The sequence below is a fragment of the Thunnus maccoyii genome, chromosome 20 (assembly GCF_910596095.1).
Source record: "Thunnus maccoyii chromosome 20, fThuMac1.1, whole genome shotgun sequence".
Classification (NCBI taxonomy): Eukaryota; Metazoa; Chordata; class Actinopteri; order Scombriformes; family Scombridae; genus Thunnus; species Thunnus maccoyii.
In genome coordinates, this window is record NC_056552.1 from 1,476,402 (window position 1) to 1,501,446 (window position 25,045).

General features: G+C 39.4%; 1 protein-coding gene across 1 annotated transcript in view; it reads left to right on the forward strand.

Moving 5' to 3' along the window:
• The window catches only part of LOC121887324 (collagen alpha-1(XII) chain-like), an 83,525-nt gene that overhangs the window by 38,466 nt on the left and 20,014 nt on the right, over window positions 1-25,045 (forward strand). The window contains exons 21-25 of the mRNA XM_042398056.1: window positions 10,280-10,312; window positions 11,016-11,165; window positions 12,666-12,785; window positions 13,246-13,410; window positions 14,057-14,206. Of these exons, the coding sequence (XP_042253990.1) occupies window positions 10,280-10,312; window positions 11,016-11,165; window positions 12,666-12,785; window positions 13,246-13,410; window positions 14,057-14,206 (618 nt within the window). The remainder of the gene's footprint in view (window positions 1-10,279; window positions 10,313-11,015; window positions 11,166-12,665; window positions 12,786-13,245; window positions 13,411-14,056; window positions 14,207-25,045) is intronic.

The window sequence follows — 25,045 nt, forward strand, 5'->3', positions numbered from 1 at the left end:
GATATAAACTGTTTGAAGATTTTCTGATGTTGATTATTTTACTTTTCATTGTTATTGGCGTTTTGCAGAAAGGACGACACAAGTTGCATAAACCCAGCTGATGCCTCTAAGTAGACAATTGATTGGTTCATAGTAGGAGAGGTATTGTCTCAACCAAGAGACTATGCTGACGTGTGATCACAGTCACACAGGTGGTAGCTGCGAAGGGGCCGCCAGTCGGAAGGACCGGGCGGTGCTCAAGAGGTATAATAATTCTCTATTTGGTTTTCCCAACATCTTTGTGGCACATTTATGCTATCTATCACTCTGACCAATGCCACCACTAAACACAGACTTCCGCTCTCTGATTTTCGAGTATGCTTTGGCCAAGGGAGGGTGTTGAAAGTTCCACTATATGTGGCCGAGGCAAACTCTATTCAGGCCCACTTTCAGGCCTACTTTAAACTATTTTATTAATTAAAGTCGGGGACAAATTAACATAATGTGTTGCACCAGTTTCTGAGGAATTTGCACAACTTGTGCAATGTGTAATAAAGTAGAACTGAACCTTCAAGAATGATAATACAAGTACAAACAAACATCACAAAACTTAGGCAACATCCTGAAATTCTGAGGCAATACAGGGGATGTGTTCATGCATGACAGATGAAGCTCGCTATTTTGTGTAAAGTCATGTAACATCAGCATGAAATTGTCAGATGTCTTGAAGATAGACAATATGTGGTAACACACAGAAGAGGATGTTGAAGAGATATAAAAAGGAAAGCCTAGAGACGTGCAAGGGGAAGGTGATCCTTGATTCCTTGGGAGACGAGGACGAGGCTTTTTCCTTGTAAGATATCTCTTAGAGACTCTCTTTAATTTTTGTTTTTTGTATTTTACTGTTTTTTTTGTTTTTGATCACTTGCTTTGTAAAACCAAATAAAACTGGTTTGTATTTTTATACACTCCAACCAAAGATCCTGACTCCTGCTCATCTCTTAGGTTCTCTGGTGTTCCTTTAAGGTAAGAAAAGACGCCTCCCTCGGGATAGGCTGACAGTAGTTTTTGAAATTGTTTAGATTAAAAATTTATTGACTCCTGATAAATTAAAAATTTAGTGCTGTGTATTAAATGATAGAGTAGTAATGGTTCAGGTTCAGTGACTAATGCTAACATACAGTTGTGCATGTGTTAGAGGTAGGATTTCAATACAATATTAGGTTGAGGGTTTATAATTAGGAGTCTAATTGACTAACTGTTAGATCCAGGGCCCGAGGCTGCCCTATAAAACCGGGCGAGTGCCCTCGACCGACAGAGTGGGCCTCCTCCGGTGATGTCCTGATAGTGGGCCATCCTGGAGTACTGTCAAACCTCCAACACCTATTGCACCTACACATTTCGTCGTGACCCAGGCTGTCAGGACATACTTGACTATATAGGCCCGTTGGTAGTGGTTCGGCGACAGCTGGTGGAGTAGAGAAGCCAGTCTGAATTCTGGTTCCCTAAGCAAGGCCGGGGTGGTCGTGCGTGTAGATTTTGGGAACTACCTTCAATACCTAAGTCAGAGGTAGTGGACAGCCGTCTGTCGGTGCTTTATCCACACCGGCAGGGGGTATCGGTTATCTGTAGGACAGAGACCATTTCAGACTTATTCAACTAAAGTTTACATAGTTTGCATTCTGCAGCTTTATACATCCTGTATGTCCAGATTAACACCTTAATATGCTCCAATGTACTTTGCTCCAGTTTCCACTGAAGCTGTAGCAGGCTAATGCTAACTCCAGGATGTAAACTGTCCTTGTCTGAACTCTGTGAGGAAACCAGAGGTTCTAAATCACTGAATGTTTCATCAATATGAGCATTATAGAACATACATGCCAACATAAGAGCAAACTTTAAAATCAAACTTACCCAACAACATTATTTTTGCACAATTTGTCTTGTTTCTTTTCAAACTCAGCAAGCAGCTCATCCTCAGTAACCCTCGTGGTGAACTGTGTGTATTCTCAAGAGACAGGGTGACACTCTGCTCATATCAATCATAAATTACCAAAGGTATGAAGATATGTGACTCAATAATAAACCCTTCAAAACTTTTATTAACCCAGATAAAGCTCACACCATTGCTAAACTATTAAAAATGTATGATGCCCAATGATGTTGATTCTACGGAGAGAGGACGTCCCTCTAGGACAATCTGCTCTCAACCAATTTAAGAATTTTTTAAAAGGGTTTTGTATGAAAAATAAAAAACAGAACACCAATAGATGAGTTGCAGTGAAATTTTGAGGATTTGAAGTGTTTTTAAAGTCACGTCCAGGTGGAGTTTTACTGAACATGGAAGGGTTGACACCCTGTGACATCTGCTCACAACAGTTTTTAAACCAATATTGGACCAGAGCTGATAATCACTAGAACGAGAAATTGACACTTACACATGGATATCTATATTCCAAATATGTGCACATGTCCACTAAAAAGCAATTCGACTTGAGTTTCATGATTTGACTTTCATGTACATGTTGCTGTTTTTGGAGTCCAACCAGAACCATTTTTGGTCAGGGACACAACATCACTGTCCAACAAATGTCCGCTGGGTTAGATTCACTGAGTCACTTACAGCAGCTCAGAGTCATTTCAGCCAGCAGCGTCCTGTCAGAAACCACATGAAGCTGATGAAGAGATAAAGGATTCAGAGGAAACACCACATCTGATTAACATAAAAAGACACGATGAGTCCAACAGACGAGCAGAGAGAGACGACACAGAGACGGAGACGGACGTCTACCTGGACATGGATCACCTGCTGATGCTGTTGCTGCTGCTGTGGAGCTCAGGTAAGACTCTGCTGTAATGTAAAAATACTGAGTTCAAGTCAAACAGCAGCTTTGAAAACTGCAGTAAAAGTCAACATGGTCAGTAAAATGTAGTGAAGTGTGTTCAGTAAAAGTTCTGATACTTGCTGTAATGAGTTTTATCTCTTTAACCTCTACTAACAAACCAATAATTCATGTGTTCATCATCTAATAATGAAAATTCAAAGCATATAAATGTAAAATCCTACGGACGTCTTCGGGCTGTGTTTGTCGGTCATGTGACCGTCACTTGTTGTTTTCTTCCAGAATGCTATTTGTTAGGGATACTCAATACATAATATATTATGTGTTAACAATACCGACTAGATATTAGTGTCTTGCAAAGTGCGGATAGGAGGTTTTTCCCCACTTTTCCTGGATCATTTTGCAGATAGGAGCTTTTGCACTTGGTGCGAGTTGGAAGAGGTTCTACAAAACAATGCCCTAAATTTAGTTAATAATTAAAATTAAAGTAAAAATAAAATTAAGTTTGTTTTCAGGTAAAAAGATGGGCCAGTGTAGTAAATGTAATAGTCACTACATTGTAGTGTACTAGCAATGCCACTGCTCCGCATACGCAGAGTAGGCAGAGCGTGTGGGGCTCTGCCTACCAGAAGTACCAGGTGGGGGCCCCCAAAATTAAGGTTGATAAAAACATCATGATAATTATCACATTATTACATTTTAACACAAAGATAGTTGCCTTGTCTATTTTTTATGGAAGCGGCCTCAAGCAACACAGCAGATCAAGCTGGGCGGGAAGTCAGACACATGCAGACTCCTGGTCGTATATCAACAATAAACGCAATTAAAACAGATGAATAAAGAAACCATTTAACTACGTAGCCTACTTAACCATAGCAGAAGCACAAAAATCAAGGAGCAAGTTAACAAAATTGGGCAGTTTAGTTGCCCTGCTACTGCAGTAATTACGGTAGCCTTTAGGGACTTTATCAGCTTTGACTAGGCTGCCGTGATTACTGTAGGAGGAGTGCAACTGACTTTAAACGGCCGAAGGCTTCCCCGTAGTGAAGACGCCCCGCCTCGGACTGTGCAGAGGACGGAGCAACACAGCGTCGGAAGCGGAACGCGGCGCACGCGCTCTTGGTGGAGTCCCGGCGTAATTTCGCTGAAAACTTTATCCAAAATATGAGATATTCGCGTCTTTTTATGTTTATGGTGAATGAAACTTGTCAGACAAAGTTTCAGCCTTCTGAAGCTCATTAAGAGCTGTTTGCGTTCGTGTGTGGATGAGGCCAAACTATCCAACCTCACTTTGCTGCGTGTTGAGCGGGACATAAACACTAATAAGGACTAAGTGGTTGGCAGGTTTGCCACCATGAAGGAGAGGAGGATGAAGTTTTAAAAAGGGACCATGAAATGTACAAAGTCTGTTAAACTGTTCAGATTATTTTGTTCCATGGAGGATGGAGAAATACACAAATGGACTAACGATACGCTAAACTATAGCAGTCTAAGCAGGGACAACAACTGGTGAGTGAAACATCCATAATTAGTCTTTATTAACTTAAAAGTTATGAAGCAATCAGTCATAATGTTAGATTAATATGTTTAACTCCATGTTTACCGCATCTCAGCACCTGTCTGTGTCACTGCCTGTGGTGTTGTAGACTGTCCTCTTTGTGTTTTAATAGACCTTGTAGTGTTGTAGACCGCTGTGTCTATTTTATGTTTGTTATTCCCGTGTTAGAAAGTCATGGTGCAGAGACAGAGCACCTGGCTTGTCTCTATCTATTGGTGGTGGTGCTGAACTGTTGGTCAGTCGGTGTATGTAGAGCACCACATGCTGTCCTCAGTGCTGAAACATTTGAACACGGCTGGCAACCTGTTTTCTTTTTTGTTCTTCAGAGCAAGCTTGTCTCAAAGTGGCTTCACTGTATGTTTCCTGAGATATAGGCTTGCATGGCTCAATAACAATTTGTGATTATGAATAAGATATATCAGCTATGTTACAGTTGTGAATTTTAAAATGAGTGTTTTAGAAAGGCTCTTTGAGAATGCTTCGCCCCCTCTGTGCTGAGAGTCTAGCTCCGCCCATCAATGAGGCATAATGGCAAGTAAGAGACAACATGAGTCTCTGAAAAAAACCTGAAAAATGGAAGAAGAGAAAACTGAGCCCACATGACCAATTATGCTTATGGCCTCCAAATGGTTAGCAGCGGCCCGGTATACTAGGGTCAGAATTCAGCTCGGTCTGGTGATGATGCAGATAGGAGGTTTTGTGCCTCAACATGTTCCCAGCGAACCTGATAGGAGGTTTTCGCCAGGTGACTTTTCTGTCACAACGAAGGGCGGGATTATCTTGCAGCTGAACAGCCTTCCTTGTTCTCATCATCCAAATGAAATCTGCCAATCAGGAAATTCTGCAGATAGGAGGTTTTCCACTTTGGGCATCAATACATTAAGAAGAACAGGGAGGGACTTTGAAGGCAGGTTTGATTGACAGGCCTGTGCAGGACATGAGCAACACATGAGGAAGACCCTTCTTAAATAATGAAATTGTGACATCTGGTGGTGAAAGTTAAACATAGACCTGGACTTTTCTCATTTAATAAGTGACTTTTTATTATTCTACCTCTGTGTTCATTATCAGATGGGTGACTGTGGATTGTTGGAGCTGTTTATTTAGGATGTTTGGATTTTACATTATTTGATGTGTTTTAATCATTTGATGTGTTATTTTGTTGCTGTAATCTGACATAAAAGAGCTTCCATATAACAGTGTAGCCCAGTAAACATTTACATGAAAGCATCAGGAGCTACAGGAGAGTTATATGTGTACTTATACATACACACTGATGCACATATACAAAATACACATCACACAGTTTCTCCTGGAAGACATTCACAGTGTTGCACTCTGATGGTGACATGAAACCTGACAGAAGTAGTTGACAAGTGAAGTTCAAGCCACTTTCACACCTGCACACACCTGACCAATCACTGCCTTAAGTGGGTGAGACTGTCTGTTACAAGAAGTCATGTGTCTTAACTGTTAACTCTTCATGAGCCACTCTATTTTTATTCAGGGGAGTTTCACTGAGAGCAGTGCTGTCTTTTTCAGGAACACCCTGATCACATTCACACAGTTACACATTCACACCTGGGAGCTGTCCAGTCCAGCAGATTTATGTCCCCACAACTTTAGGAATACAAGTATACACACACACACACACACACACACACACACACACACACACAAACACACATTGCCGTAGGTCACTTTTGGGGACATTACATAGACATTAATTTCCTGGAGACTTACCCTAACCTTTTTTAAGACTTTTTTCTTCTTTTTAATAATAAAACTATTAACATTACACGTGAAAACATATTTTAATCCTCTCAAAATGTTCCTTCAAATCAGCTGCACAAACTTCCTGAATGACAAAAAACATTGTTTTGTTTTAATGTGAACAAACTTAAGATGATTAACTGATTAACATCTGATGTGAGATTACAGTTACATTAGAGTATACTTCTGTTACCATGGCAACATCAGAGCATTTCTTGTCACATATAGGACTGACTGTTGCAAAACACTTTTTAAATTTTTTTCTTATCAAATATACGTGTTTGAGCTGCTTCCTGTAACTCTGTCAAACTTTTTCTCACACTTAACCCCTAAAAGTTTCCACTTGTCATTGCTTAAAGATTGTTAAAACAATCAAAAACCTTTAAACAGAGTCTTCATTTTAAGATTTAATGATTTATGTAATGGGAACTTGAGTTTTTTCGACAAAAGGGAAGTAAGTCCCCACAATGTGACTGTGAAGATTTATATCCTCACAATGTGAGGAATATAAGCACACACACACACACACAGAGTCCTTAAATAGCACAGTGGTTATGTGATGTCACCACACAGGATTTCTGGGTATTGAAATCATTCAGATCTGTTGTGCTGCATTAACTCTATATGAACCGGTCTGTTGCACTATAATATAACTAACTATGACTTATTTTCATAGTTTTGTCCATAATTTCTATCAGGAATAACAACATCATAGTCAACAATTAAAGGCCCAATGAAATGAAAAATACATCTTTCCAGTTTCAATCCTGTGTCCTGGTGTTAAGTGTTCGTTTATCTTGTTATATGCCAAATATAAGTCCAACAAGACTAGGTCAAAACCTAGTACACATATGGCTGGACCGTGTATGGTCAATGGGTGAAACTGTGGCTAATGTGTCACAGTGATGGTTGGTGGTACTGGCTATAGTGGGAATTCCTGGATATTAAATGTTCATTGGCAATTTATATGGTATATATATAATGGTTCCAGTAATGTTTGTTGTTAAAGTGTACTGAAGTAGCATCACATGACATGGTTAAGCTACTTTTGAGTCAAAAAAAAGGTCAGTGCAGTTTCAAGAACAATACTTTCCAATCATATCTTAGGATGTTTGATTTGAGAAAGAACTTATTTTCATTTTACTTATAACTATTGTAATTATCTGTTAACTCCCCCTGCTCTTTCATGTTTCTACCTGCGGATGTCTGTAAACATATGGTTTCATCCATATGTTTATGTAGAATTAGCATGATAGGCTAATGTTGTGTTCACACCAAATTCAAAGCAAATTTTCGCCTTGCGTTGCCAAAATAAACTTAGATTTTACTGTGATTTAATAGCAAAAAAGTAATCAAAAGGATGTCTAAATAACTACATCATGATGCTGATATGTAAAAAGTCTGAATTCATCCTTCGTCAGGTCTGTCCACAAGACTACAAACAAACAACTTTTAAAATGCTTCATTCCTGAATGGAGTTCGGATCAATCAGAGATATGCTTTACGAACATTGTAGAGTCAAAAAAAAGGTCGGTGCAGTTTCAAGAACAATACTTTCCAATCATATCTTGGGATGTTTGATTTGAGAGAGAACTTATTTTCATTTTAATTATAACTATTGTAATTGTCTGTCAACTCCCCCTGCTCTTTCATGTTTCTATCTGTCGATGTCTGTTAACATATGGTTTCATCCATATCTTTACATAGAATTAGCATGATAGGCTAACAGTCCGTCAGCTGTGTGACTTTATAACCTGCCCTGACGTCTTTCAGAGCACAGAAACACAATAAACACACCTGTCACCTGTCTAGCACAGTGCTGTTAAACCTACACCTTATTTTTATACAGTCTATGGGCTACACCCAGGACAGCACAGCGATACTGACAATGCTAAACATGCTAAGTAGCTGCTTGCTGCTAGATGGATCCATCGTGTCTCTTTGTATCTGCGGGTTGGTGCTCCTGTCAGTGTTGGAGACTCTGTGTGAGCTGTTTCGGTCGGTAAATGTGTGTTTTTAAAACGTACTAGTGCAGTGCCCGTTATGCATAGAAAAATTACAGGCAGTTGATGTGAGGTGTGAATGAATATATACACCAACAAAATGAAAGACACTGACATTCTCTCAGTCCCGCGGAGAGTGAGCTGTGTTCGGGGCTCCACTCTACATGCCCCCTGAGGACTTAATAGAAACTGTTTGTTCCAAGTCATTTTGAAAGTGCAACGGCCAATGGGGAAACTCCAACACTAGGCCATCTGCACCAATGGTGCAACTCCATCACTCAGTCAGTGACTCAATCAGTCACAGACATTTGGGATTACAAGGCTGGTCTGTGGTATCAGACTATTTTTACATCAAAATCCCTGTCTTCTCTCTTCCTGTAAAATGGTTTCAAATGTTTAATGACTCGTCCTGCACTCAGGGGTGTTAACAAAAGTTCATCCAATCAAATGTGACTTTGGGCGAGTAGCTAGCCACACCCATCATATTAAACCACACCGACTAGTGATCGGTGGACCAATTCTTTCACTACACTAAAAAGAATCCTTCCTTCAACAGGTGAGGAAGATGTGTGTGGAGCCAAGCGTCCTCTGTGGCTCTGTTTCCTTCTGAAGCTGCATGTCGCACTAAACTCAAAGCCCTGCCCACTTTTTAGCAGTCCAATCAAGTGCAAAGGATTTGATTTAAACTAACTAAACTAGTAACTGTACACCACTCACTATCACTGGGACATACATCACAATACAGAAGCTAAAGATGCTCTAACTTTGTCTCATGGGGCCTTTAATATCTGAGATCTGTGAACATGATGACATCACTAAAAAACACGTCTGATAGGTCTGATAGCAGTCAGATGATCAGACAGGAAACAAACCAACATGTGAGACAAACACAAGTTTTAATGAACCATAGTTTTCCTTTAACTCTGCATGCATGCAACTCTGTTGAGCTTGTGTTCATGTGTTCATCTCATCTGCTGCTCTTCAGAGAAGCAGAATGTAGAAGCAGTGAGGTCAAGAAAAAAGGTCTTAAAGTTTCAGGCTGACCAGGCAAAGACGAAGAGAGATGTTTGCTCCTTAAATTTCTTTGTTTTTTTGTTGGGTTTTTTTTTGTGTTTTCATGAGGATTAATTCACCCCAAAATAATTGAGAGTACCTCATACTGCAGTCTGGATGTAAGGGAAATGTAACTATCATGTTTCATCCAGCTTTCTTTATTTATAGAAAATAAACTTTATAGTATTTAAAGTTCATATAATATGATGAAAAGTATGTTTTACTGTATCTTCCAGGCCAACTATACTGTAAAATTAAATTGAAACAGGTATAATAAATGTAAATTTTAATACATTTACATATGAAGTGTAATAAAAACAAAATCACATGAATTCCACTTGATTCAACAGCTCAGGTGGAAGTTACTGCTACTCTCCTAAGGTAAGCTAAGCTAAGCTATCATTAGCAGCAGTTTAACTGTTTTATTTGTCTCCATCATATTTGGATTTAGTTGGAATAACAAACTCATTTACCAAGACGTTGGTTCAAAGTTTACATATTATGTTACAGGTTCAATTCATTCAGGCAGATCTGAACACAGCAAACATCCTCAGACCAAAATAACTTCACAGAGATCCTTTAGAGGAAGTGGTCTTGGTTCATTAGTGGTGGAAACGTGATACAACTTCCATCTGACGAACTACAAGGCTTCAAGTTGAGCTAAATGGCTCCCATAGCCAGGACCGCTTTGCATGCTGGGATGTTGATGAGTGAAATCAACAAGGTCTTCTTGGTATTTGGGCAGATCGGAGCTTCTTCAGGACCTTCTTCCTGTGTTTATGTTCTCACTCCCGCCCCAGACACATCTGACCAATGAGAAGAGAGAACATTCTCACCTGGCTTTTAATGATGATTTTTGGTTCACTTAGATTTCCTTCTGTGTGTAAAGAAACAGAAATAAGTTTATCATGCCATCCATTGATTCAGACCAGAACAAACACCTTTTCTTAAGATGTCTAGCTTGCTGTCTGTCTCTTCTAGAGCCTCCAGATGTCCAGAAACAGCTCTGTGTTTGTTCAGTTCACAGCTCTGCTCCAATCTAAATGTGAAATTTCTGATTTTCTCTCCAGGACTCCAGGCTGAAGATAAACACCAATCAACAGGTAAAAAGAGAGAAAGAGAGAATAGGCGCCTCCTTTGGAGGTGTTCAGGCTCATCCAACTGGTAGGAAACCTCAGTGCAGAACACGCTGGAGGGATTATATGTATCTCATCTGGTCTGGTAACACCTCTGGATCCCCCAGGAGGACCAGCACCTAGATAAGCAGCTGAGAATGGATGAAGTTTGGTTCATGTTCAAATAGTCTCAAAACTAATGACACAGCTGTACTTTTTGTTTGGTGTTAATTGTCAAATGTTAGTGTTCTGACATGCTGAACTAAGATGGTCAACATGGTAAACATAATACCTGCTAAACATCAGCATGTTAGCATTTAGCTCAAAACAGCACTGTGTACAGTCTCACAGTGCTGTTAGCATGACTGTAGACTTTCAGGATGTGTCCGAAATCCCTCCCTGGTTCACTCATTCACTACTCACTAATACACACTGTCTGCTGTGGAGTCGCACACCGCTAATTTTGGTGTCTGTAAAATGCAATGCATTGCATTGTGGGATTGTTTGCAGGAAGTAGTGATCACAACATGAACATTACTTTTTTGATCCATTGTGGAACATTTGAGGCTCTACATATTGGACAAATTTGCACTTTGAAGTAAATAGGGAGTGATTTCAGACACAGCCTTAGTCTTGCTTCAACATTTGGTCTCTTGTGTCTTATATCCCACAATCCTCTGTTTTCCTCCAGGTTCTCAGTGTGAAAGCACAGCCAAGGTTGACATCGTGCTGTTAGTCGACGGATCTGGGAGCATCAGCTCTAAAGACTTTGCAATCATTAAGTCCTTTCTAATTCAAACAGTCAGCAACTTCGACATCGGCCCTGACAAAGTCCAGATCGGTAATATTTTTACTACTACAACTATTCATACTACTGATCCTGGTACTATTACCACTACTGCTTGTGTATAAAGTACTCAAAATACTAAAATCTTTACAGCACATTGTGAAACACACACAGGTCCCGTATTATAAATTAGCAAAAGAGCAGTAAAATGGGACATGATAACCAGAGTAGTCAAGGTTATGGCTGATGTGAGGATAAAAGGACCATACCAGTGGTTTTACATGTTTAAGCTAAATAACTGCTGTCTGCATACAGCCTCCATTACTGCCAGTTATTTCCCAAAACATGCAGACATATTTTAGCTTTTGTATTAACTTGCAGAATTCTCAAAATGTTCAAAATGAAATGTTCAGGTGATACACCTACCTTAAAATTCAGTGCTTCATCTACTGAAACACACATTTATAACTCATGTAATTATGATTCAGCTTGTAAAACAATCTTTTATCCAGACACTGATTTCCATGGTGGAGATATACTGTACATTCCTTCTGTGTAGGTCCGTGTTGGATCAGTTAGCAGGACAGATGTTCTGACTGAACAGACTCTGTGGAGCACACCGCATTTCTGAACAAAACATTCTAGCTAGGAGGGATGCACAACTTTGTCATGTTGGTTCATCCACAGCATCAACTTTCTACAGTCGTTCTGTAGAAAGTGGAATTGTCTTCTTGTTGGAGCTCAAGACATTTTCTTGTCTCTTCTTCTTTTCTAACTACTTTTTGTTTATTAACTAGTATGTAAACTAATAAAAGCCCTCACCTTCTCCTTCCTACTCTGCTTTTATATGTTACCAGACTAGATGTCAGTGATAAAAATGGAGGAATTACAACGTTAAACTGTATTAAAAACTCACTTGACTTCTGTGTGACAACATTTAGCTCGCTTTAAACAGTGCAGGTGGTGACTGACTGACATGTTTTTACTGTAGGTTTATGCGCTCACTGCTGAACGTTCAGTACCATCAATCTTCATACTAGACTCGACTCAACCTGACTGGACTCAGTTGTTGCTGATACTGATATCAGCTCTCATACATAATCGCTGCCCTCAACACTTCCTGTACATGCTGAACTTCTGCCCGTATGCCGAAGAATACCGAAGAGACACTCGGGGGCTTCAGGCTTCACCAGATTCGTTCATATACCAGAGTCAGACAGTAGACTCAGGGGTTATTAGCCTGTTAGCCTGTTAATTCTAGTGGACTGAACTGCTGGAATGGTCCTTTAAGCCCTTTGGTCCTTCTTTGCATATGCAAATTTGTTCAGGCATGAGTGTGCGTGAGACATGTGATATGTGGATGCATGTTGGAGCTAAAGATGCTAACAAGATAATAACAATAATAATTGTAATAAACCAATGCATCTGTTCAAGAACATACAGTGTAAATTATTATTCTCATACTCATTATTATCATTGCTATTCTCATTATCCTTTAAAAACAAAAGCTTGGTCAGTGTGTCAGTTTTACACATTTCTGTGTGTTTTCTGCAGGTCTGGTTCAGTACTCTAAAGTTCCAAGGACCGAGTGGCAGCTGAACACCCACAAGACCAAACAATCCCTGCTGGAGGCCATAGCCAAGCTGCGCCAGAGAAGAGGAGGAACCTACACAGGTGATTTAACAACACGCTGTCTGATTGTAATAATAATTATAATTGTATTATGATAATAATAGTTGTAATATTATTATAATTATTAATATTGAGATATTACATTATTATACAGTATCATGCTATAATATTATGAATCAAAGATTGCTGCTGCTGTTATAGTGATAGTGATTATAATAATTATAATACAATAACATTCAAAATCATAATGATTTGAGCGTCTCACAATAGAATTTGAAGCTCTGTGATTGGATGTTTCCAACTGAAATGCATTTTGGGAGTCGTAGTTAACTTTCTCTCAGTTTTTATGTCTACAGGCTTCTAGATTTGACTTTTTATCAAAGAACCAGATATTTTTAACAAGGTTGTGGAAGTGCACCAACTATCAGTCACCTAACAGTCTTTGCAACAGTCAGCTTTTCAACTCTGCACCTTTTAAATCCTCTTTATTACTGTCATACAGGAAAAGCTCTGAAACACATCCTCGATAAAAACTTTAAACCCAATGTGGGAATGCATGCAGACTCCCACAAAATTGCTATCCTGATTACTGATGGAAAGTCTCAGGACAACGTATCCCTCGCCTCGCAGCACCTGAGAGACACCGGCATTGATGTCTACGCTATTGGTATAGTGGCCGTTTTACTATGTTCAGGCCTCTTAATCTGTGATGTATCTGAGTTTTGACTTGCATTCCATTGAATTAAATCCACTTTTCTTGTGGAAACCAAATGTACTCACAAGTCCACAGGATGCAGGGAAAATACTGAATGAAAATTTATTTGACGTTACATTGAGCCAGGTCCATTACTGACTGATGTTGTATTCCAAACTTTAACATGTTATTACCAACTATCACATTTACACGTTATACATGTTATGTACGGTCAAAAACTGGAACATGCGCTTTAAAAACTTTAAAAACATTTAGCATTTTCCTCTGTCAAAAATAATAAAAATATATTTTCCTGCATTCCAGCACCCAAGAAGGTGGTTTGATCTGAGCTTATTTGCTGATTCCTCTACAGCACCATTCAAAGGTTTGGTCACACTTTCTCATTCAAGTGAGTGGAAAGGTGTGTCCAAACATTTGACTGGTATTTTATATCTTTGCACATTTTCGGGGGGAATATTTGGAACATGCGCTTTAAAATCTGCCCTATATTTTGCATTTTCCACTGTCTTAAATAATAAAAATATGTGTTCCTGCATTCCAGCACCCAAGAACAGAATCATTTTTTAAGGTACAATTTTAACAATATTTTTTCTTTCAGGTGTAGGGTATGCAAACAAGGATGAGCTGAGGGTCATCGCCTCAGATCCTATTAAAAACCACATGTACATGCTCAGTGACTTCTCATCCCTCCTGAACATCGTCAACAACCTCACCATCAACCTCTGTAACAGTACCAACAGCAGCTTAGGTAAACAAAGAGTCCATCATAATCAAACTGTGATACATATTAATAACACACTGATCATCTACTCCCCTTGTGTCCCCTTTTGTCTGATATAGGGCACGCTTATTGTCCAGCCTCTTCATACTAGCCAATTACACCCTTATAATTTCTTTACATCATCTGTTGCAGGCCAAAAATCCCCAACATAGGTTTTGGGCTGAACTAGTTATGCCTGGCATATCCAGTTCTATCCAGTTCTATCCAGTTATGCTCTTTTATTTTTTATAACTGTTGAAGGTTTTTTTTTTTACACCATTGTTTCCGGTCCTTCTTCTGGCTTTATTTTAAGTTATTTTTGCCATTTTACGCCCTTATTTCTTGATCCTTTCTTTAGGTTATTTTTAAAAAATTTAATTTAATTTAAAAAGATTTGTGTGGATGATCAGATCTGACTGTGTTCAGTCTGGGTCTACACTGAGGGAATGTGCATCATCAAGTTCCTCTTCCTCCATTGTGGAGCTCATGTGCTCAGGTAAGTCCATCAGTGACATCATCTATGACAGTAATATTTTCCGTCCTCTGTCACAGTGATAGGCGGTGGTTTCCATTGGACTGAACTGTAAACCTATCCAGGATGATGGCATCCTAAAGGGTAGAGAAGTTAGTTTGTTCCTGGAGGCTCATTTCTTCAAACCCCCATAAAATGCTGAATCACCCAACCATCTCTCTGTGTTTACAGTCCTGCTGGTTCAGCCAATCATCTCTGTGTCTTCTACCATGGACGGGGTCTCCGAGGGCCAGCAGCAGGGGTTTCAGGTGCGCCGGGGCTCCAACTTCACCATCAGCTGCTCCATCCAGCCTCAGTACCCTGGAGGCTCCTTCCGCCTCACCTTCACCTCCTCCAACACAACATACAACTACACCCAGCCAGCTGTCAATCACTCTGCTGACTTCCTGTTTCCTGCTGCAGACCCTGCCCACCATGGGAACTACAGCTGTGTTTATGACGTCTTTGTTTTTCCACATAACTTCTCCTCAGAGAGCCGTCTGCTGTCTCTCACTGTCACAGGTAAGCTGAAGCAGACTGTGAAGCTCAGTGGAACTGAGACGTCACACTGACTTTGTTTCCATGTTTGTAAAACATGATAAAAAGTCATCAGGCAGCAGGACCGACCCAGCGACCTACAGAGAGCTGAGACAGAATCTGATGAAGGAATTGTAAACTGTTTCCTTCCCGGCTTCTTTAATGTTATTGAACCATAACAACTGTGTTGTAGTGAAAAGAAAAAGACAGCAAATGAATTAGTGAATGACAATAATGGTAAAAAACAGAGTAGATACAGAAGAGTTAAGTCAAAGGAAACTTCACTTGTTTGAGATTCTTCGAGACATCTCGCCTTTCATCCAAAAGTCTTCTTTGGGTCTGACTGACTGGTGGGGAGTAATCCCTGTAGTTCGTTTACACTTGAAGAGTCATTAAAGTCACATATGGGATGTTAAAGATGAACTAAACATAAAATTGTTTATTTTTTGCCCTGTACACATAATCACAGAGCTTCTCGTTGGCATATGATATTAATACAGGTGATATTTCCAACAATACACGTATTAAGTTTAAAAACAGCTTTTTCTTGCCCAATATTAATTTATTTGTTTCTGCTTGGATTAGAAAATGCTGGTCCTCCCTAATTGTAATGTTAGAGGTAAGACTCAAAGAAGAACAAGAAAAAGTTGAAAAAAACAGATATAGGACCAGAATATAGTACAAAACACAAAACAATGGTCCAGTTTGCTTTTCTAGCACATGCCATGTTTCTGTTTGATGGGAGCTGTTGTACTCATGATGTCATGTGATCTAATGTGATGACTGAATGTGTCTCGTCAGATCCAACAGTTCTGATCATCACACTGGTCGTCCTGTCGGTGACTCTGCTGTTGTTCATCATTGCCATCTATTTCATCTGGAAGGTACTGAACACATGTTTGTTGTTTAGAGGACTGGTTGAAATGAAGCATTCAGCCTGTTTATATTGAACTGAAGAGAGGAGTGATGCAGTAACTTAGATCTGTGTTGTCATGTCTCTCCATGACAGCAGGGGGCAGAAGTCAGGCCCACAGGAGAACACTGAGCTGGATTCTTATAACCTTGGTGTTTCCAGAGCTGAAGGAGAGCCAGCTGAAGAGGAAGGAGCTCAGGGAGCAGAGTAGGACCTCCAAGGAGTCAAACAAACATCCATCTGCTCAGTGGAGGATTTTATATTTTTTACACAGACGTTCCCTTTAAAGTAGCACTTAAATCACTGCAGAAAAGGTTTCATCTGTCCTTTCAGTCTCATGTGATAAACCAACCAGCTTTTTGCAGTCTGTATCTCAAGGAGTGACGTCATATTGGACAATTCTGCACCTCATGATTTACGAGTTACCAGTGCTTCAGTTGGTCTGGAATGACCAACAGCTTTTATTCATGTTTGCAAGCTTTAGATATAGATATAGACATATAACATGTATAACAGACATTGCTGATTCATTTAGTTGACTTTATGATTCTTCTCTACATGTGCTACTTTTACACTTGTTGTACAACTGTTAATCAGAAGTTAGTCTCACTTTAAAATACTGAACAAACAGTTTTGTTGTTTTACGAGGAAGGAAACACATTCAACTCATTTGTTAGAATTACAGGATAAACACAATGAGTTTAATGCAGATTGTAAACTTAACTTTTGTTTGTCTACAAAAAACTCCGATCAGTCGACTCAGGAAAAACAAACCTCACACACATCTGCAAAACTGTCACAAAATACTCGATTATCTGTATATACTTTTATTTTGTCATTATTAACCTCTCACGTCAACAATTATAACTTTTTTACTTTCATGTTTTATGGTCAAGAAATCATTTTTATAAAATACATCCAGTTTTTCTTCACTGCCTTTTATATACTTGAGTGTTTGAGGATAAAAATTGTGTTATTCAGCTGACGTGTAATTTTCTCTTTTTTATATTTGTTCTTTGAGTTAACGAAATTCAATAAATCAAACATTTATTGAGTCAGATCAAATGTTTCATCTTTGAGCACCACTTTCTGATCAGTCACTGTTTATATATTTATAAACATTAATTAATGGTTAATAATTCACTTACTGATCGTTTAGAGATAAGTTATAAGCCATTATTATGGATAACTTCTGGGTTCCAAGTAGAAAGCTGACATGAAAATTCTTTCTGACTCCTAATTAAGTCTCAACATGACATGAACGCTCAAGCTTTCATCCAGAGTCAATGTCAATGTTTATGAAAGTCAGTGTTTATGAAATAAAATCTAATAAAGATAAAATAAAACCAAAAAAAAGAGAAAAAAAACAAACTTCAAATTTCACATCTTCATTATAACATCTTAAAATCACATACAAAAAAACCCAACAAAAATATATATTACGTAAAAAATGAGGTCTCAACACATTTCACATATATGATACAAACTGATTCATCTTCATTGACCTGACAACAAGAATAAATAAAACTGGAAAAACATCAGTGCAAAGTATTTTCATTTCATTTGAGCAGTAATCTTTGACTTTATGTTTCAAACACTCTGCCTGATGTGTGTAATCAGAACAGCTCAAACATTTGTTGTCAAAGGTTCATTATCACCACAGAGCACTGAGGTTGTGATCAGAGGTGACTCTGAAAACCCTCCCTGTTGGTGCGTTTAAGGACAATCTGACGTCTGCATTGCACTGATGGTCTCTGCTGTTACACAGAATCAAATCAAGAAAAACATTAAAAAATGTGTTGCTGTGGACCAGATAATGTGACTTTGATCATTTCTTGCATTAAAAAAGCTCTAATATTAAATGTTGCAGTGTTTCTGAGCACAACAGACAGATGTGAAAACATTCTGCTCAAAACTGTTTTACTACACTGCAATAATGCAACTAATAAAAGAAAAATGGGATAAAACAAGGTGTGGTGTCATTGGCGAATCTGCACACTTAGTGTTAATTTAAAAATAGTGAATAGTGAATATAAAGGCTTTTGGATAGTCTAAAGGTTTTAGATTCCAGATTTTTTTTATTGGGAAAAAATTTTTTTCCAAAATTATACTGAAATTAATATTGCACAATTATGAATAATTGCCAACAATACTTTTGCCTCACACGGGGCACCATTTTGTTGGGCCTTGCTACAAGCTTGGCTATCAGCAATAATTAATCATTATCAAAGAAAGCCTGGTAGCACCCTGTGGCTCTATCTAACAGGCTCTATTTCTTACTCGGGCTGGAATGCATAACAGTAACAGCCAGGTACAAACTATCTATGTGTCACAGAACCAGTGGCATGCTGTGTTTTAATTAAAAAAGGGAGCACTTGAATAAACAGCCAATTCCAACAGCTTGACTAGGTGTCATTGAATATGTGTTATTTGAATGCTGAACCAAAACTCTTATAATTCCTAAAGAGTAGGTATAACTTTAGTGGTTAGCAGCAATGGTAAACTCTTAATATAACACTATGGGAACACTGTAAACAAACAATAATTATCAAAGATAATGATTAATTATTAAAATCAATAGCAGAGGAACAGACACGTCCTCATCATCAACACCATCATAAACAAGATGATCTTTTTATGAAATATAACAGTAACTGCCAGGTAAAAAGAGCAGAGATGTGACTTCACACAACAAAAGTCATATTTAGTGTGTCATCTATTAACTTTATTGATCATGAGATGAGATGAATCAGGATCTGGTGGTTTTCCACCTTAGTTAAAGAATCCAGATGAATTTTTTACGTTATGGTCGATACCTCATATGTTTAATCAGGTCAGTATCTGAACAGAAACTGGTCTCAAAATCTTTACATTTACCTAAAAACATTTTGTATTTCTGCAGTTATATCCCTGATCGTGTGCAGAAGGCTGTCAAACAGCTCGTAAATCATTTAAATAATCAGACAGGTTCCTTTCTTTGACGTCAGCAGTTTGATCAGAGTCTTCTTTTGACAGGAAACGTGTTGATGTAAAGGTACATAAATCAGGGTGAAAATAATTGTATATTGATCACTTTTATATTTTAAAAACCTTTTTTGTGTGAAACCTAGTGTGTTTTATCCTTGACAGCAACATGGCTGCAGGGTGCATCTCTCAGTCAGTCCACCTGGAGTTTTGAGTGAAATATCTCAACAACTATTAAACAAATTGCCACCAAATGTGGTTCAAACATTCATGTTTTTCCTCAAGATAAATCATAATAAGTTTGTTTCATCTAGCGCCATCATCTGGTCAAAACTCTAATTTGTCCAACACTTTTTTGAAATTTGTGAAAACTGGTATAAAACAAGAACAATGAGCTTGTTAACAATATGGATGGTAGAAAAACTGATTTTTTTTGGAAAATAACCAGAAGCACATTTTTAAAGCCTCTGATTGGTTGGTTTCAAATCTTAAGTATCTCATTATATCGTTAAATATTCATCCCCACAAGAACACACATGATCATTAAAAAAACAGAAATACAGAAATCTCATGTGAATGAACCAAAACTGTTCCATCTGTGTTCATGTAGGAAGCGTTACTCAGAGTAAGAAGCTGGAGGTTCTTGTTAAAGTAGCATATACTGTCATACTCTGCAGTGATGACTCACAGTGACAGAGTAGGTCTGTAGAGCTTCTCCATCCTCGTCGTAGGTTGTACGTGCCCAGCAGCTTCCCCCTCTCCTGACTCTCATCATCCAGACCCTTAATAACCCAAACGGAGAGAAAGTTCAGATTTTAACAGAAACTGAACATCCAAACTGAAACTGACACTTACACATGGGTATGTATATTCCAAATATATGCACATGTCCACTAAAAAGCAATTTGACTTGTGTTTCATGATTTGTGTTTCATGTACATGTTGCTGTTTTTGGACTCCAATCAGAACCATTTTTGGTCAGGGACACAACATCACTGTCCAACAAATGTTTGCTGGGTTAGATTCACTGAATCAGTGATAGGTAAAAATTACCAAATAGACTGAGGTTGGTTGAAGTCAAGCGTCTCTTTAATCCAAACCAAACATATGTTGTAGACACGGAGAGTACGCAGAGTCTCCGTGGACAATTCTGACAAGACAAAGGAAAGACACTAGTATATATTGACGGCCTTGATGCCCTGGGAGGCACCTCTAGTTGTTTACAGATTCCTTCTAACAGCCCCAGACAAAACTTTACAGAGCTCTCACTTTCACATGATGACCATGATGTCCATATGTCTATTATAGTGTTCCCCTCAAGGCCCTGCCGCCAAATACATACATACATATGACCATATCTACTTAACTAATACATGAATTTTTCTATCATTTCCCTCCTGTTTATACTTTGTAAAACAAATGAATAAAATCAAAAACATAGAAAAATGTATAGTGAAAACTAAATGTGTAATTGATTAGGATATTCGTAATACAGGATACAATCAAATCAACATCAAATCATCATGAATGAACATAGATATAAAAGTGGATTTTTTAAAACGATTACATGGATACATGATAAAAGATTACAGTCATCGTAAAATCAATCAAAATCAACTATGCCTAAGCCATTAATTAATTACTAATGATTAATAGTGATTAATAATGATTACTAGTGATTAATAATTGACAATTTCGATTATACCATCATAATTGATGAAAATGATCAAAATGCATCACAGCTGTAAGTTACAACGTTTCCATCAGAATCATCAGTCAATATCACTTCTCACGATTTTCAATATTAACGTCATAAAGAATCCTTCTTTTGTAACATTACATCACATATCCAAAAGTGGGAGTTGTTCTTGATATCTTGCTTCCTGGTGCATGACCACAGCTACAGACTTTTTTACCGGTGCCTTGATAATGGGAATGATGCAACAAACACTTACAAAGATCAGAATCAAAAATGGAGCGACTGGAGCCAATAATTTCAAACAAACAGCGTACCATGGACCGGTTACGAACCAGGACCTGTCAAATTTTGAGTCATGATCAACAGCATCACGCAATGAGGTCAGATTAGCAATAGCCTGCTGAATGACTCCTCCCTCATCATCATTAGCAGGGATGTATGTGCAGCATGAGGCACCTACGAGAGCACACACACCTCCAGTGGCTGCAGTGAGTTGATCTAGCACAATGCGGTTTTGAAGGGCAACGGCCCTGAGGCCTCTCAACTCCTCCCGTTCAGCCTGCCACATAACCAGCGTAGTGTTTACGAACCCAGAGAACCTGTAGTTCATAGTTTCCATCCGCAGCATTACTTTTCCCACTCCAAGAGACGGGAAGAGTGACAGCATGACTTTTTCACCAGTGGACCACATACGCTGCTCACCCGGAAGTTCACCAGGGTGGGGCATAGCTGAAACAATGAAGGAATGATCAGTCGGCTCCACAGCCGCACAGCGACCCAGCCAGGAGGAAGTTGAGCATACATGTAGTACCCACAGAGAAACATTACATCAGTCTGTGGATATGTCCCAAGGACGTCTGGCACGGTGAAGTAAGGTGCACACGCACTGCCCATCACTACCTGAGAATAATTTAGGGATGCTTTGCCAATGTTCGAGGTACAAGGACTCGAAATAGTAGAGCAGAAAAGTTTTGGGATCTTTCCTACTCTGATGGAGGAGGACTCAGACAGAACTAATTTTTGAGCAAAACAATCAAATTTAATTTCGGGTCTCAAATGGACCGGCCCAAACAAGGGTTCACTCCCGACACTGAGAATCTTAAACCTAGAAAACTTTCGACCTGAGTAAGGCCGCAGAGGTGGTAACACATTTCCAGTTGTCCTAAAAACTGTTTGATTTAAAACCGTTGAGTCAACACTAGAAACCAAGATATCAGGAAACAAACTCTTTAAGTCTTTTACAGGTCTGGGGACAACATGGGGGTTGTTTGTAGCAATCGGCATATGGCTGCACACATAGCAATTAGAGCGGTTCTTGGATTCAGCAACATACTTGGCATAAGAATACCAAAAGTTAAGTGTGTACATGGTGGAGTGTGATTTCCTTGCTGAGATCATTTGCAACCAGACATCCTGAGCGTGGCTGATGACATCATCTTCCATAGACCGGGCCCCTCTGAGCAATGATAGATAAGGACGAATAGTAGGGAAGAACCATATGCAGATTGGTATCATCAAAACAGTCACACAGAACAAAACAATCATCACTTTTTTACACAGTAACCAATAATACCACCACTGTAGGAAGGATATGGTTGCTGGAGTCTCCTGTGCTGGTGATGGAGGTTGTCTGTTCCTCTGGGACGCCATGACTTCAATATTTCCCGAGTCCACCAGGTGGCAGCAGTAGCTCGAAAGCCTTTCAACTCCTAAATCCTCAGGGCCCACTTTGGAAAAACACCGAAATCTTCACCGGTTTGAGACGACACTGCACCTCTATTTGCACAGCGCCCCCTGTGTAGCCGGACTTACAGGTCACCTGAGGAGTGGCTGAGAAGGCAGTACGAACCCACTACTCACTCACCGGTGGCACTTGTTTACAATGTGTCTTGTGCACCCACGTGGTCCGGCCCTCAACTCGACCTGCTGTTGGAGTGGTCAGTAGTACGGTATAAGGCCCCTCCCACCGTGGCTCAGTCCACTTTTTCCTCCGGAACACCTTGATCAGGACCAGGTCCCCTGGCTTGAGATCTGATTCCGGCTCTGGAATAACATCAAACAGATATGGTGGTAAAACATTTGCACGCAACTGTCTTTGACATAGAGTCTTTCTCATGTAGTCAGCTAGACAGTCCTCAGCTTCTTGAGCTGGTGTGTGTCGTAGTTCAGGAATTTGGTAACTTCTCCCAAATAAAACCTCAAAAGGTGACAAACCATCTTTGGTAGGTGTAATGTGCATTGCTGTTAAAACCAAAGGTAGACAGTAAACCCAATTTTTCCCAGTCTCTGCCATTGCTTTTCTCAATTTACTTTTAATAGTTTGATTTGTCCTCTCCACTAAGCCTGCTGACTGTGGATGATAAGCACAGTGGTATTTAACTTGTATCCCAAGACTTTGGGACATCTTAGAAATCACTGCATTTGCGAAATGTGTTCCATTATCACAATAAATTTTTTCTGGTATTCCAAAAGATGGTTCCAAAAGGTGGTGCTTACACAAAGCCTTTGCAACTGCTATAGCATCTGGATTCCCAACAGGAAATATTTCAACCCATTTCAAAAACTTATCCACAATAACTAATGCATATTTCTTCCCTTCACATCTACTTAACTCGATAAAATCCATCTCAATGTACTGAAAAGGATACACAGGTTCTGGAAAAGAGCCTGATTTAACCTTATAATTTCCCTGTGGATTGTTCTTTACGCAAATCAAACACTGTGAGCAATATTTTTTGAAATAATTCCCCAATCCATATGCTGTATATGTTTGTTCAATTAAGCTCACCATCCCCCCTGACGAGACATGAGTGACTCCATGGCTCGTCATCGCTGCATAGCGATAGAGAGACTTTGGTAAAATTGGTTTACCTGCAGGTCAGATGTAAAGACCATCTGCGTCTTGACTAACTCCCTTAGTCTTCCAAAACTGTTTTTCTTGTTTAGGAGAGCTATGTTGCATGTCCATTAAAAAGTCAGTGGTTACTTGAGCTTTGTCAATCTGTATAGAGAAAGAATGACTAACACTCCCGCGAGCTGCTTTCTTTGCTGCTTCATCTGCCTTCCTGTTCCCACGAAACACACTGCCGGTATTGTTTGTATGTGCCACACACTTGCAGACAGCGACCTTAGCAGGCAGCTGTATTTCATCAAGTAATTTCAACAGTAAATCCTTATGTGTTACTGGCCGAACTGTGGATGTTATCATTCCTCGGTTCCTCCACTGCTGTGCAAAGGTAAACAAAGTGGAAAAGGCATACTGACTGTCTGTCAAGATCGTGACCTTATCTTTCCCTAACCTGCACGCAGCTGACAATGCAACTAATTCTGCTGCTTGGGCAGTGAAATTAGAAGGCAAAGCTCCAGACTCTAAGACTTCATGCAGTGTAACTACAGCATAACCAACTCTGTTAATCCCATCTACATGTTTGCTTGCAGAACCATCTACAAACATCACAATGTCTGCATCAGGTAAAGGCGTGTCAATCAAATCAGCGCGAGGTAGGGTTAATTCGTCGGTGATTGCCACACAATCATGAGGAATCCCTTCTACAGGTGTTGGAAGGAGCGTAGCTGGATTCAAAGCCGTACATCTCTCAATGGTCAAGTTTGGCTGGCCTAACAATGTGGCTATGCAAGATAAGTGTCTTGCTGGTGACATGTGTGAATGTTTGTGTTCCAGTAATAGCAAAGAGACGGCATGTGGCACTCTATGAGTCAGTGGCCTAAACAAAACCAAAGCAGCTGAGGTCTGCACTGCCATAGCCGCTGCCACCACCGCCTGCAGACATCCGGGCAGGGCTCTGCTTACTGGGTCAAGTCTGGAGGAGTAGAACGCAACAGGTCTTAATTTATCCCCATACTCCTGTAACAGGACAGATGTCATAAAACCATTTTTGCAATCCACTGTTTGTATGAAATCCTTTTTCATGTTAGGTAAGGCAAGTACAGACGAAGAAGCTATTAACTGTTTTAACTTTGTGAAAGCCTGCTCGCCCTCCTCGGTCCACACCACCTTATCTGAAGCAGCCATTGCTTTACCATAAATCATATTCTGTAATGGTTGTGCAATTTCGGCATAATTAGCAATCCATAACCTGCAGAAGTTGCAAGTACCAAGAAAAGACATCATCTCTCGCTTTGTTGTAGGCTGTGGTAACTGCAGAATAGTTGTTTTTCTCTGCTCATCCAACACACGGCCTT